Below are 15,429 nucleotides of genomic sequence, written 5' to 3'. Positions count from 1 at the left end.
AGACAGGGTTTTTCTGTGTAGCCTTGAACTTCAGTCTATAGACCAAACTGGCCTCACTGCCTGGCAAAATACAAGATTCTTAGCTAAAACTCACAACATTGGCATAAATGCTGAAAGTTCTTTTTGAGGATTTTGGTATTCTCAAGGCAGAACTCTCAAAAAGCCACCTAATGTATTTTGAGTACCTTTCCTCATATCATAAAATCTTCAGTTTCAAGCAAAAATTCTAGAAAAGTTGCGTGTGTGTGTGTGTGTGTGTGTGTGTGTGTATGTTTGGTTTTTAAGAAAATTTCCTTATGGTATTGTGATCTTCCTCTAAAATATGCATCATTAGTGAGAAATTGCACGTCAAATTGACAAGTGTTCTGAGATCACCTAACATATACTGACCGAGTTGATTGTAACCATCATTACTGATTTTCTTACCAAAGGCTGTACTTATAATATACAACACTCATAACTAGTGTGTGTGTGTGTGTGTGTGTGTGTGTGTTTTGTAGGCAAGCCTGTGTTTATATGTGTGCAGAGGCGGCCAGAGGTCAATCTTGATTGCCATTCACCTTTTTTTTTTGAAAAGGAGTCTTTCATGGGAAAGGAACTCATCAAATATTCTCAGCTGGCTGGCTGGCAAGCCCTGGGGCCTGCCTGTCTCTACTCACTGCCTCTCCCCACCCAACACCGACCCTGAGATGACAGGTGTGTGCCACATTGCCTAGCTTTTTACATGAGTTTTAAAGCTTGAACTTAAGCCCTTGTGCGAGCACAACATGTCACTTTAGTGACTGGAATATCTTTCTAGCAGCCCCTCCTGAGTTTTTTAAAAGGCAAAATACACACGTGTATCTATCTCAAGATGAAAAAATAAGAACTGGCAAGGCCATGGGACATAGAACAGAACTTACTGTCACGTTCTCAAAGCCGTGGGATTTCTAACTGCATTCTAAGTACTTGTTCCTCCACCTACAGGTAAGAGTAGCTTTTGCCCTGCATTGAAGGAGCTTCTTTTTTTTCAGTAGATAGAGACCAACACAAAACAACAACTGCTCCAACTGTAGAGAAGAGCTAGCCATGGGTGCCAGCCCCAATGGATAGGTCTACAACACAATTCCTGTATCTAAGGCTCAGGGGACACAGGGGGAAGAGACACCAGAAAGATTATAAGAGCCAGAAGATCAGGACATTTGTTTCAAGGTAGTCTCATCTCAAAAAATAAAGACACAAGGCAGGAAAAGAGGGAGTGGTGTAATTCTTCTTAAAGAGTTTATTAATGTAGAAGAGGTCACAGAACTTGAAAACGCCCATCTAGGTCAATCCTGCAGCATGCCCTTCTAACAGAGAGGGTTACAACCAAGAAAGAGGAGGGTTGTTGATTCTCAGGCTAAAGGATGCTGTTTAGCAAACAGAATTGTGGTTTATCTCGGGAGTATGCTACTATATAAGTTCTGTTCTTTAGACATTCCTAGGACATTTTCTAGTTAAGCAAAAATACTTTTGCAAAATGAATCAATAAATGTTCTAATGGCAAATTTGGTTCCAGATGGCCAGGATTAGCTAGAATGTAGCAAAGGAATTTACCAAGTAAGTTCTTATTTGAACATTTCAAAGTTTGCTCACAAAACTCCATAAAAGTCCCCTTTGGTAGACAACCTGCAGCTTCTCCAACCACAGCCACATGCAAATGAGGGACATAATTGCTTTTAAATGTCTCCAGGGACACAATTTACTTTGACAAGTCTTAGAAGACAGCAGTATATTTTAAGCCCCAAGCTAATGTCTTCACCACTCCTGCCATTAAGGAAAATTTTTTACCTTCTCGTTCCCTGCTCTCTAACCACAGGTAAAGGAGAAGCATCCAGACCAACCGGGAATCCTGGATTTTCACAATTAGCAGACCTAGCAGTCAACCTCATGTGCCCTCACAGTTGGCCGCTGACTTCCTTTACCTTACTCTTATACCCTCTAGACTTAGAGCTAGCTATTGACCCTCTTCGAGACAGTTTCTTCAGTTGTAAAGTGGGACAATGATGCTATGCCATCCACTTGCTGTGAGAACGGATGAGATAATATGTTGAAAACATAGGGAGTTCCTGGCACATACACCTACGACTAAGCCACTTACCAAATCATATGAAAATACCTGGATCAGCATCTCTCCTAGTACTTAGAGAGTCTAAGACACAAAACGTCAAATAAGCTGTTCCCTCTAGGTAAATGGCTGCGAATGATGGAGTTCATTGCATATAAGATGTAATAGATACTATTGCTTACACGTTTTGGGGTCAATTTCCATACTCACACATAATCACAACAGGATAAACAGAGATATCATCTATATCAATATCTATATCTATACCTATACATTCGTGTGTGTGTGTGTGTGTGTGTGTGTGTGTAGCTGGGCAGTGAAGTAGCCCTTCCTCCACACCGTGGAGTAGCCATATTTTAGGTCAGCTCTCTGAATGTGTCCTTCTCTCCAGATCAAGGATGTGCTTCTCACTTCAGCTCACTGTATCATTGCTGTTTCCATGGTGTTTCTTCAACTACTTTGTAATTGCTGCTTTCTTCTCTGATACTTCAATTATCTACAGGATATGCCACATGCTAATTGAAGTACCTTTTGTGGCAAGAAGCAGGTCCTATTTTGTATCAATGTCTGTAACTACAAGGCAACACTTGGAATCCTTTTATGTAACAACTAGAAAAGATTATTAAGGTATGATGGACATTTTCCACTTTGAACCTATTGGGTTTGAGAGAAGAGGAAAGATGCTGAAGGTACTCTTCCTAACAGACAGATAGAGAGAGGACCTTGGAGCCCAGAAGGAAACTGAGAGAACAAAAAGAAAGGTTCAAGTGAGCCACCAGATAAGTAAGTTCTTCAAAGGAAGGGGAGGCTTCACACAAGGCTGAGAAATCTCTTAACTCTCCAACAACAGATGCTCATCAGGCTGAAGAGTCAGGCCAAGGAAGTCACCCGCAGAGGCCACTTTGGATTTGGAAAATTCCCAAGGCAAATGGTTAAAATCATTGAGATGAATTAGGTATGCGGTATCTGCTTATACATAACACACACACACACACACACACACACACACACACACACACACACACTTCATTTATGTCACTCCCTTAGTCTCCCAGAGGAAGCTTCTGCCATTAGCATAATTCTACAAACTAGGTGAGCTCCAGAAAATTCAAGTAGCCTTTTCAAGATGATGAAACTCATATTTGTTCAAGTGAGAATGTACCTAGGCAGTCTGATACCCCAGGCCACACTCTTACCCATTTTTTTCTTATGTCAAATTTATCAGAAGAGGAGAAAAATTAACACCAAAATTGTAATAAAAAACGAGGCACATCTCAGAGCAGCCTATGTTCATGTAAACACCTATGGGACAGCTCCTTTGTTTGTCTGTAGCAAGAGCACAAAGTTGATGAGGTCAGATTGGTTCTTTTGGCATTCTTAATTAGGGAGAAACTGGCAAAAAACAGACCAAGATGAGCTACCATGCTTATAGGTAATGAATGGTCCACGCAGACGCAAAGCATATACAATGAAAATCGAAGGCTGAAATGCATTTAGTTCATAATTAATGTTTCAGGGCTTAGTTTCAGTCTTACCCTCTGAAGACCCTCCCTGTCATGGGGAGTGGCATATCCCAACATCTTTGGGGATTTACTCTTTTTTGTTTTGTTTTCCATTAATTTATTAATTTATTTACTTCACATTCTGATCACTGCCCCCAGCTTCTCCAAATGCTTGCCTCACAGGGTCCTTCCCACCATTTCTTGTACCCTTCTCCTCTGAGAGTATGGAGCCTCCTTTCCAGGCCCCCCTTCCAGACCCCTTCCTGATCTTGGCATGTCAAGTTTCTGCTGGGGCGAGGCATATATTCTCCCAATGAGGCCAGATAAGGTAGCCTATCTAGAAGAAACATATTCCACAGAACAGCAACAGCTTTAGGGACAGCTCCCACTCCAGATGTTCAGGACCCACATGAAGACCAAGCTGCACATCTGCTACATATGTGCACTGGTTCAATCTCTGAGAGCCCCCCAAGGGTCCAGGTTATTAGTCAATTCTGTTGGTCTTCCTGTGGAGTTCCTTATCCCTCTGGGTCTCTCAATCCTTCCCCCAACTCTTCCACAAGACTTCTGAGCTCTGTCCATTGTTTGGCTGTGGGTCTCTGCATCTGTTTCTATCAGCTGCTGATTGGAGCCTCTCAGAGGACAGCTATGCTAGGCTCCCCTCTGCAAGCATAACTGAGCATCATTAACAGTGTAGGGATTGGTGTTTGCCCATGGGATAGCTCTCTAGTTGGGCCAGTCATTGGTTGGCTATTCCTTAATTCTCTGCTCCATCTTTGTTCATGCAATTTCTTGTAAACAGAATAATTTTGGGTTAAGAGCTGTGGTGTGTGTGTGTGTGTGTGTGTGTGTGTGTGTAGTTGATGTCCTTACCCTCCTTCCACTGGGGGTCCAGCCTGGCTATGGGAGGTGGTCACTTCAGGGTGAAGGGATTGACTCTTCCTGTTATTCAACTGTCAGTAATCCTACCATAGTCTTCTATCTGCTATCACTCTGCTTCGCCCCTGCACTAAAAGCTCTGCTCAGAGCCTTTCCTGTCATTCAGCACTGTAAGTCCAGTGTCCAGAAGAGCTCCCAGCAATTAGTAAGCACCCCATGAATATTTGATGAATTAGTAAGCTATCTCACAATGAAATATGCAGCCCAGAAGTGAGAAGAATATGTTTTACAAGGAACTTTGTTTCAAAGAAAACCTGGAACTGGAGAAATGTGCAAGATTTTGCAGATAGAATATATCAAGTTTCGGGATGTCGGGAGACAGTTGACAATACAAAAGCAAAGGAAAATACTGTTGCCCTTACAGGTAATGGTCTCTTCAGTAAATTCAATAAAGTAATATGGGACTCCTTTATTGCAATTAGTAAGCACCCCATGAATTTTTGATGATATGGATATAAAAACAAATCACAGTCCATACATTATGCCATGAAATCCAACTCAACAAATGTGGCAGTTAGGTACACTGTGTGGACCTGTCTGGGAAGAGTATGTGAAAAGAAGAAACTCCTTGCAAAAATCACTCAGATATATTGGGAAAACAAATGGAACTCTACCAGACAAGCTCACAATGATTGACACATTTGATTTATACATTCACAATTTAGTTATGCTCCAGGGAGATCATTAAGCGAAACAGACAACTTATCTCTTGCACACGATGAAATATGCAGCCCTGGAGTGAGAAGAATATGTTTTACAAGGAACTTTGTTTCAAAGAAAACCTGGAACTGAAGAGATGTGGATAGTTTTGCAGATAGAATATATCAAGTTTCGGGATGTCGGGAGACAGTTGACAATACAAAAGCAAAGGAAAATACTGTTGCCCTTACAGGTAATGGTCTCTTCAGTAAATTCAATAAAGTAATATAGGACTCCTTTACTGAATCCATCTTCCCTGCCTGCTGAGTTCTCTGGGGTATCCTCAGCTACCCTTCCTGCACCCATCTTCCCTGCCTGCTGAATCCTCTGGGGTTCTCTCAGCTTCCCTGAGAAGTGTGCTATCCCCAGTGGAGCTACAACACCAGACTCTCACAATTGACAGGTCATCTGGACAAAAAATAAACAAAGAAATAATGAAATTAATCAAAATTATGAAACAAATAGACCTAACAGACATGTACAGGATATTTCATCCAAGCACAAAAGAATATACCTTCTTCTCAGTACCTCATAGATCCTTCTCCAAAATGGACCATAGAGTTGATCACAAAGCAAGCCTCAATAGTCACAAAAAGATTGCAATAACACCTTGTATCTTGTCAGACCACCATGGATTAAAGTTGAATTTCAACAACAGAAACACCAGAAAGCCTACACACCCATGGAAACTAAACAACTCTCTATTCAATGATCTCTGGGTCAGGAAAGAAATAAAGAGAGAAATTAAAAACTTTCTAAAATTCAATGAAAATGAAGCTACAACATACCCAAGTTTATGGGACAAAATGAAAGCAGTGCTAGGAGGAAATTTATAGCACTAAGTGCTTCCATTAAAAAAAGTTAGAATGTTCTCATACCAGCAATTTAAAGGTACACCTGAAAGTTCTGCAAAAAAGCAAACATACTGAAGAAAAGTAGAAGACAGGAAATAATTAAAATCAGGGCTGAAATCAATCAGACACAAAAAGAATAATACAAACTAAGAATTAACCAACTAAGAGCTGGTTCTTTGAGAAAATCAATAAGATAAACAGACCCTTAGCCAAACCAATAAAAAGACAGAGAGACAGTATCCAAATAAACAAAATCAGAAATGAAAAGAGATATACAACAGACACTAAGGAAAGTCAAAGAATCATTAGGTCTTATCTCAAAAGCCTGTACTTCACAAACTTGGAAAATCTTAATGAAATGAATGATTTTTCTAGACAGATACCACTTACCCAAGTTAAATCTAGACCAGATAAACCATTTAAACAGCCCGATACCTCTAAGGAAATAGAAGCAGTCATTAATAAAACCAAAAACTAAAACCAAACCAAAACAAACAACAACAACAAAACCCAAAAAACAAAAAAACAAAACAAAAACCAAAACAAACAAAAAAACAAAACAAACCAGGGTGAGATGGTTTTAGTGCAGAATTCTATCACACTTTCAAAGAAGAAATAATACCAACACTCTTCAAACTATTCCACAAAACAGAAACATAAGGAACACTGCCAAACTCATTCATGAAGCCACAGTCACCCTGATACATAAATCACACACTCAACCAAGAAAGAGAATTTCAGACCAATTGCTCTTATGAGCATTGAAAAATACTCAATAAAATACTTGCAAACTAAATCAAGGGACACCAAAAAATTATATCTACCATGATCAAGTAGGGTTAATCCCAGGGATGCAGGGATGGTTCAATATATGAAAATCCATCAATGTAATCCACCATATAAACAGACTGAAAGAAAAAAAAACACACGATCATCATATCTTTATATGCTGAAAAAGCCTTTTACAAAAACCAATACCCCTTCGTGTTAAAAGTCTTAGAGAGATCAGGGATACAGGATGACCAACAGAATCAGCTAACCTGGACCCTTGGAGCTCACAGAGACTGAACCACCAACCACAAAGCATACACAGAATAAACCTAGGACCCCTGTACATTTGTAGCAGAAGTGTAGCTTGGTCTTCATGTGGATCCCAAACAACTGGAACAGGAGCTATTGAAAAAGTTTGTTGTTTGTTTGTGGGGTATGTTCTTCTAGCTGGGCTGCCTTGTCTGACCTCCACAGGAGAGGAAATGCCTAGCCCTGAGGTCTTGATGTGCCAGGGTAGGAGGATACATGGGTGGGTGGAACTCCACCCTCTCAGAGGACAAGGCGAGGGGGGATGGGAGGAGGAACTATGGGAGAGGGGATAGGGGAAAGTGATCAAGATGTAAAATGGAGAAAGAAAAGAAAAGAGAGAGGGGGGAAGGGAGGGAGGGAGTGAAGAAGGAAGGGAGGAAGAAACAAAGAAACAAAGAAAATAACAAGAAAAGAAAGATAGAAAGAAGAAGAAAAAAGTAAAATAGACTTTTAGCAGTAATTGTATTTAAAACCAAATACAAGATAGGTTGCAAACTGTTCAAAGAAACAGAGAACAGTTAAGTCTTAAAAAGTTTAGTTGAAGCCGGGCGTGGTGGCACTCGGGAGGCAGAGGCAGGTGGATTTCTGAGTTCGAGGCCAGCCTGGTCTACAAAGTGAGTGCCAGGACAGCCAGGGCTACACAGAGAAACCCTGTCTCGAAAAAACCACAAAAAAAAAAAAAAAAAGTTTAGTTGACGAATCCAGTGGAAGAACATAGGTATAATAGGTCAATATAGAGGAAACCAGGAGATAAGACCGTCTGATTGTGGGTATTCCAAAAGACACCTCTAAGCCTTCAGCTCATGGTATTCAGTCAGTCTCTCTCCCCTTCCCTCCCTCAATAATATTTTTTTTCAAATTATATGTCCAGATATATTCACATGTGCACTTATTTTATGAATGGAATTATGACAAACACTTAAGCTAGAAACTTACTTTTTCTCAAATAACAGTTACTTCTCTCAGCATATATCATTTGTCAGGAGATTCGATGGTTTCATTTCAAAAGTAACAACTTGGTTGCTTTTCATTTCCCATAGAATCTCAGATGTTTCATTTCCCATAGAATCTCAGTGTTTGACCTCATGACTCAGACTATATGAAACATACTAATTTCAGTTTCAAAATTATTTTAAATCTTCAGTAATATGACTCATTGGTCAAAGTACCAAGAAGCATAAAAAGTGTAGATATAGAAATGGACTTTTTTTTTTTTGGCATGGGTTGAGTCAATTCTGAGACTGAAGGCGGGTTTATTTTTCCCAATCTGCTTTTATACCATTTTAATTACATGCAGGTATTAAGGGCCAGTAGTACAATGAGGACTCAGGCAAGACAATAGTTAAGGAACAAGCAAGACAATAAACACAAAGTCCCATGATCACTCCAGTGATCAATGTTTCTAAGGATGATCAAGATATCTGAGCCTATGTCTTTGTTCTACCCTAAATCAAATTCTTACTTGAAATGGACCTTTTAATAATAAAGGTGTTCTGCGTGTTTACTGGATCAGGACCCAATAAGCTGGGCAAAAATTAACAATCAAAGCGAGTCTCCTTGAAAGGCACTCTCCTTTCCTAGAACATTCACACCACCTTGAGGTGGGAGGGCACTGTGTCCTGCCAGGATTCACACAGATAACAAGGACACCATACCTCTCCCCGACCCTGGTCCTACCAAGGAACACCTTCTCTGCCTTGACCCACCTCAAATGTGATTCCAATGAGGGACACTGCAAAAGTGAAGGCTAGATCACAAATAGAAACCGTATTGTTCAAGGCAAGGCATTGGCTGTAATGTTTCAGACGAACCTTCCCACTCAATGAGGCTATCACTTGGAATAGGACCGGAGACAAAGAAAAGACCAAAACTGGTCCCATCTTTCTTGTGGTGTTGAAGTTTCTCATGTCAATGATGGGGAAGAAAATGGAAATTTGCTAAATACCTAAATAAATATTTATGTGCAGCTACTGTCTAATTGTCAAAAGTGTCATTAGATGCAAATTCCAGCAGTTCAAACATTCTCATCCTTGTTCATCAAGCAGGACTTTCTCCCATAAGGGAGGAAAAAAAGACTTTGTGTGAAATTTTGCAGAACCGCATTTAATAAAAAAAAAAAAATGCAGTGAGTTTTACAAAGAATCTGTCTGAGGAGATTAGAGATGGACTTCTGCAGCAGGAGAAGATAGACCTGAGCTAAAATCCGACAGTCACATAGTAGGAAAAGGAGCTCTCCAGACACAGAGAGGAGCTGGTGCGTGGAAAGCAATGGAAGAAAAGATAGGTCAAGGTGGCCAGAGCCTAGAGACAGGGCTGGCGAAGGGCGTGAAGGGAAGCTTGGGATAGAGATAGAAACAGACAGCGCAATTCTCTTTTACTCGTCACTTGTCTCCATTATCACAACTCATCAGAAAATATCTTTGTGCAGTGGGTGGTGGCTAACACACAAGCTCCCAACTGGTCAGAGGGCAGAGAATAACTGTCCAAGGATTGCTCAGCCACAGATGACACACATATGTCTTCTCACCTGCCTCCACACCCATACACTTACACACTAAGGCAGGCATACACATACACACACACACCACTGATGCTCAGCGACCATAGCAGAAGGGGACACACACACACACATACACACACACACACACACCACTGATTCTCAGAGACCATAACAGTAGGGAACAGGAAGAATCTGAGATTAGAGAAGACTTTAGAAAAACAATGTCTTCTGGATGTGGCAGGACCACTGCTTTATTGAACTCACGGCAGCTTTGCTTGCCTGCACAGGATCTGCACAAGACCAAGCCAGTCAACATTCTAGCAATGAGTGGGAAGGTGAGACTCTGCACGTGTCCCAAATGCTATGGACAGTGGAAGCCTTCTCAGGGAGGGAGAGCTGATTTTCTTTAAGAGCATGGTTCCTGGTTGGTTGACAGTGCTCCAGTGCTTGGCCACACAACTAGGAATATATTGGAGTTGATAGGCTATTTTAAAGGGGGACATAAATTTAGGAGGTAGGGTAGGTAGGTCTAGGAGGAGTTGGTGAACCTGGGGGTAAATAAGATCAAAATATATTGTATAAAATTCTTGAGGATTTAATAAAAAAATATTTTGTACAGAGGAATAGCAGGGCATAGGTGCAATGAGTGGGGAATTAGAAAAAATTAGGGGAAAACTTTGTGGAAAGGAGAGGAATAATTAACACCCAAATGTTTGAAAAAAATCAATAGGGAAATATTATTTTATGTTTACATAAAATTCACATGTGATATAGGTAATGTACATATTGTTTAAATAAAGTCATATCTCTTGCAGTAACACTCTCCCCATGAGTCCCTTCAGGTTATTGGTAAGGGCAGCACAAGATACTCCTCAAACAATATAGCCTATTGCCATTGCCCTTGATTTCTCCCAGAAGTTTTACAAAGGTAAAACTCTGTTGCTGAAAACATGCACACAGGAATCAGGCTGGATATGATACAGAAGCCTCCTTCCCGAGGAATAGCTCTTACTCTATCATAGTGTCATAGAAGGTGACAAGCGATCATCCAAAGGAGACAAGCAATCAATACTCCTGCTCATGTGCAAAGCCTGGGTACCACAACAGTGGCCAGCACGGCTAGATATTCCAAAGAGTCCAAGGATGATACATCTTGGGGGTAAACCACAGCCACCTAATTGGACTTACAGCCTCATTAGGAGAGAATTCATGCCTGCTACTGTAAATGTACCCAGCTACCTACAGTTGGTATAGATTTGGACTCTAAAATAGAAACTATTACTGCCACTTTCCTAAAAGGTACATTTCCTGACTGTATTCTAAATACCCACCTTTATATCCACAGATAAATGTAGTCTTCACCTGCTCATCAGAAAAGGCTGTTCATTTTTATAGCAGATGGGGACTACTAAGAAATCAACAGTTAATTAAGATGTAGAGAAGTAACAGGCTACGGGGATCCAACCTCAATTGATATATATGTATATATGTGTATATATATATATATATATATATATATATATATATATATATATATAAAATGCAACCTCTATAATGGAGGCTCAGGGAACATTGCAGAAGAGGGCATGGAGGGACTGTAAGAGCCAGAAGGCCAGGCTATATTTGCTGCAAGACTGTGTGTTCTATATATGGCAGGGAAGCTGTTACACCTATGAAATCTCAGTAACATATTTGACTTAAGAAGACCTACATATGATAAGACCAATTTGGAATGTCAACAAAGAAGGGGAAATATAAGGCTCCACCCTCAGAAGAAGAGCTACGTGCAGTCAGTGATGGCTGAGAGAGTGAGAATCTGTCTTCTCCAAAGATGAGCCTCTGATGGGCGACCCAATGACGAGTCATCAGGGTTAAACACACACACATAAGAGTAATACTGAATGAATTCAGTGGTGTGTGTGGGCTAGGGGATGGGAGCAGGAAAGTAGATGAACTGAAGTACGGAGAGGGTGGAATAAAAACATGGTAAATACAATACGTATGCATGAAATTCTAAATCAATTAAGTTGAATTGGAAATTAAGTTAATTAAATTTAGAAATTCCCTACATCAATCAGTGTGGTCATATCTCAAAGCAAGAGGCAGTTGTTGAAAAGTTCCAGGCAAGTGGCAATGCTCAGAGTAGCCATTTCCAAAGCTGACCCTTTGTTTGATCTTGTAAGTGGAAATAGATGCCTACAGCGATGTGAGAACAATTACAGGATGCGCTGGTGTATTAGACAAGTCGAGTCCCAGTAGCAGCTGTATTGCATCTTGGTAGGGAATGATCCACATCAGGTAGATTAGCTTCTGTCCCTAACTTCAGTCCTGCAAGATTGATTCTTTGCCCTCTATTTTTGAGACCAAAACAAACAAACAAAAAACCCCAAACCAAACTGGGACTCAGAAAGGCTTATTAACCCACTGCCAATCTCAGAGGCAAAAACATGACAGAGCTGAAATTTAAAGTTAAATCTCTCAAATTTTAAAATAGATGGCTTTTAATGTCCAATTCTTAATGATTTCACTACATCCTGAGCCTACTCTTGAGGGAATGTTCATGAAGGAGTATGAGCTGAAATCTGGAACTCTGAAGCAGAGCCCTTCCTGATACGAGATCTTTTAGCATTTGTCTTGGGGCTGGCCAGATTCTATTCTCTATAGGAAAAAAACAAACCCTGAAATTCCTCCCATTTTTATTCCATGCATGGCTCATTTTCTTCCCCTGGCTTTTGCCGGAATTTCACTGACTTCCAGCTCCCCTCTATCCCCAGCCTTATCTTTTTCTAAGTGTCAGTATTATACCATGTCTAATCTCAAGATCATTGTAGCAATGATCAGACACAGGCTACCCTCTAGGATTGCCCCCCCCTGCTTTCTACTTTCTCATATTTTATTTTATAAAATATGAAATTGCATATAGTATATACTGTTTTTAAAATGTCTTTCATATACTGACATCATTCAATTATAAACAAGATAAGACCCACAAATTTCTAATTATGATATGTGGTAGGTCTTACTGTTGGCTAACAGTCCACTCATGCTCCTCTCTCTATATATACATGCAGTGGAGTCTCATTATATATATATATATATATATATATATATATATATACACATATATACATATATGCATATATATATATATGTAGGTGAATATATGTGTGTGTGTGTGTATATATATATATATATACACACACACACACATACATACATACATATAAACTAGGCAATTCAACTCTGTTCTTGTCAGGAAAACAAGGGGAGAGAGTGGTTTAAACCACGAAGGCTGTCACACTTGCCTTTCTCATCCCTGCCCTCATGAGACAGGAGGTGACTCTGCTGTTGTCACACAAGTTTCAGTACTTTTTTAAAAAATTAATTTATTTCTTTTTTTACACTCCATATTTTATTCCCCCACCCCTGTACCCCTCCAACTGTTCCACATCCCATACCTCCTCCCAACCCCCTGTCTCCACATGGATGTGCCCACCCAGCTATACCATCTAACCTCTAATCTCCCTCGGGCCTCCAGTCCCTTGAGGGTTAGGTGGGCAGATGCACTACTTCCTGCCATCCATCGGGCTCCCCTCGCCTTTTGTTCCTGCCATCGATACAGAATTGGAAATTAACCTGACTGAGGATACCTATCTCCACCAAAAACTTTGCAAGGAATTGCTAGTCCATGCCAACGTTTGGGTTTTCAATATCTCTGAGAGCACCTGACTGAGCAGGAGCCCTCCACAAGGAATGCCCTGGTGAAAGAATTGCTGACCTTCTGGCATCTGTCTCTCTGGAATTAATTGTGTGTGATGTGACTCAGGATAGGAAAGAAAGGCACCGGGTGATATCACCGGGTGATATTTGTTAGGTCACTGGTGTCTCGAATGAGGTCTGCTCCACACATTGCTCTGCTCTTACCTGTCCAGGGAAATACAGCACAGGTGAAAGATGGATGCTGTGGTGAGTAGGACATCCAGAGAGGTCCGGACCAGGCAAAACATCTCCCCATAAGCCCAGATGTCTTGGACCAGCTCAATGGCACCAAAGGGCATCACCAGCACCGAGACCAGCAGGTCGGCAAAGGCGAGAGACACAATGAAATAGTTGGTTTTTATTTTCCTGTGAGGGAAAAGGTATAGACCAGGTGGAGGGGGAAGGGTGTGGAGAAGAAGGTAAGGAGATCCAGGGAGGAATCGAGGAGAGTGGAAGGAAGGAGCAAAGAGGGGTAGAAAAGGAAAGAAGAAATCACACATTAAACATAATCCACGAGACTCAGTTTTCCCTTCTGCACCACAACCGAGCAGATTCTCTGTGCTCAAGCCTCTTCTGACTTCTCCAGATTCATGCCATGCCCCAAAGCCCTCTTTCCCTCTCCCTTCTGCCCTTCTGGCCTGACCAGAGGCCAGCCGTGGATGATATACTGAGAACCATTCTGAGGTTCCACACAGTTGTGCTTTCTCTTGCCTGTTCTTCTTGCCAGAGTCCATCCTGCCTTTGGTCTTGGCTTAGACACCCCCAGGGATCCCTCTCAAGGTACTGCCCTCAGATAGCATTAAGCTGTACCATTCTCAGCTGCTAGGGTGACCTCTTTTGTACCCACTACATGTGACTCCAGGCAATGTTCTGTGTTTTTTCTCTGCCTCTTCACTGGGTCAGGGAACATCCTGCTTAGAGACAGGCTGTCTCTGCCTCACCTCTTCTTTCATGGACCGATGCTACTTAGCTCAGGCCATGCACTAAAAATGCCCTGTGAATTTTAGGGAACTTCAGTGCCCAGGGTTCAACTCAGATCAATTAGACAAAAAGCGTGGGTGGATATTGTCTTCCTCCACTGAATACTGCTACCTAAGATACATTATGGCTAATTAAAATGTGATGGTTAACAATGGATACTTTTTAAAAATAACTATCTCCAGACTATTACACAGACCCCACCAATACCATAGAGTGCTGTTTTGAAAAATAGGTGATTATAATTGTAGTCACAGTTGAGGTTGGTAAGGTACAAAATATGGTAGGTCCAGTGTTTACTCCCTAAATCAATCATTAGTTATGGTTGATTTATTCCCCGAACCACTGATATCAGGGATGTGTGTGTGTGTGTGTGTGTGTGTGTGTGTGTGTGTGTGTGTATTTCCCAGATAGAATGGAAGAATCCCAAAGTGTTCTTGTGGTTATGTTGGGTTGGGGTTGTAGAATTGTGTGTGATCCCTTTTCTGTTTTTCAGAATCTTTCCCCATGAATGTTCTCCATCATCATGGTAAATTATAATGGAAATTACTCAGAGCCAACTTTACAGAGAGATCCCTCTGACACCCATGTTTGCCGAGAGGTTCCTTTGTGCTGCTCACCTGAGCTGCCTGTCCCTGCACACAGCCACCATCACCAGCAGGTTGCCCAAGATGGCCATCAGGATAACCACTGCAAGGAACGTGAGCAGCACGACCTTCTCCACGGACGTGAAACCCTCGTTGGAACTGGAGGTTATGAAACACAAAACACACAGATATGAGGGAGCATCAGACACATTGGAAAGGCCATTTGTTTGCCTCCCTCAGCCTTCAGGAAGGTCATGTCATCCTCATCAACCAGCAGTAGCAACATGTATTATGCACCTGAACTTGCCAAGCTTTGCCATCACTTGATGCCATCCCCAGATGGCTGGAGAATATGAGAGGGGGACTGTGCAGGTGAATAGCTAGCCTTGACTGCATTTTTTTGTTTTGTTTTGTTTTTCTCCAGAGACTCACCTTGCCTAGTAAT

The 15,429-nt window shown here is 41.2% G+C and overlaps 1 protein-coding gene across 1 annotated transcript in view; it reads right to left on the bottom strand.

Annotated features, from left to right (window-relative positions):
* Htr4 (5-hydroxytryptamine receptor 4) overlaps nt 1-15,429 on the bottom strand; it is a 103,603-nt gene that overhangs the window by 10,330 nt on the left and 77,844 nt on the right. Inside the window, exons 2-3 of the mRNA XM_021150569.2 lie at nt 15,018-15,143; nt 13,585-13,785 (exon numbers count right to left, since the gene is read on the bottom strand). Coding sequence (XP_021006228.2) covers nt 13,585-13,785; nt 15,018-15,143 — 327 coding nt within the window. The remainder of the gene's footprint in view (nt 1-13,584; nt 13,786-15,017; nt 15,144-15,429) is intronic.

The sequence above is a fragment of the Mus caroli genome, unplaced genomic scaffold (genome assembly GCF_978045245.1).
Source record: "Mus caroli unplaced genomic scaffold, Mus_caroli_1 scaffold_19, whole genome shotgun sequence".
Taxonomy (NCBI): domain Eukaryota; kingdom Metazoa; phylum Chordata; class Mammalia; order Rodentia; family Muridae; genus Mus; species Mus caroli.
The sequence above is the reverse complement of the archived record's forward strand: the minus strand, read 5'-3'. Positions and strand labels throughout refer to the sequence as shown.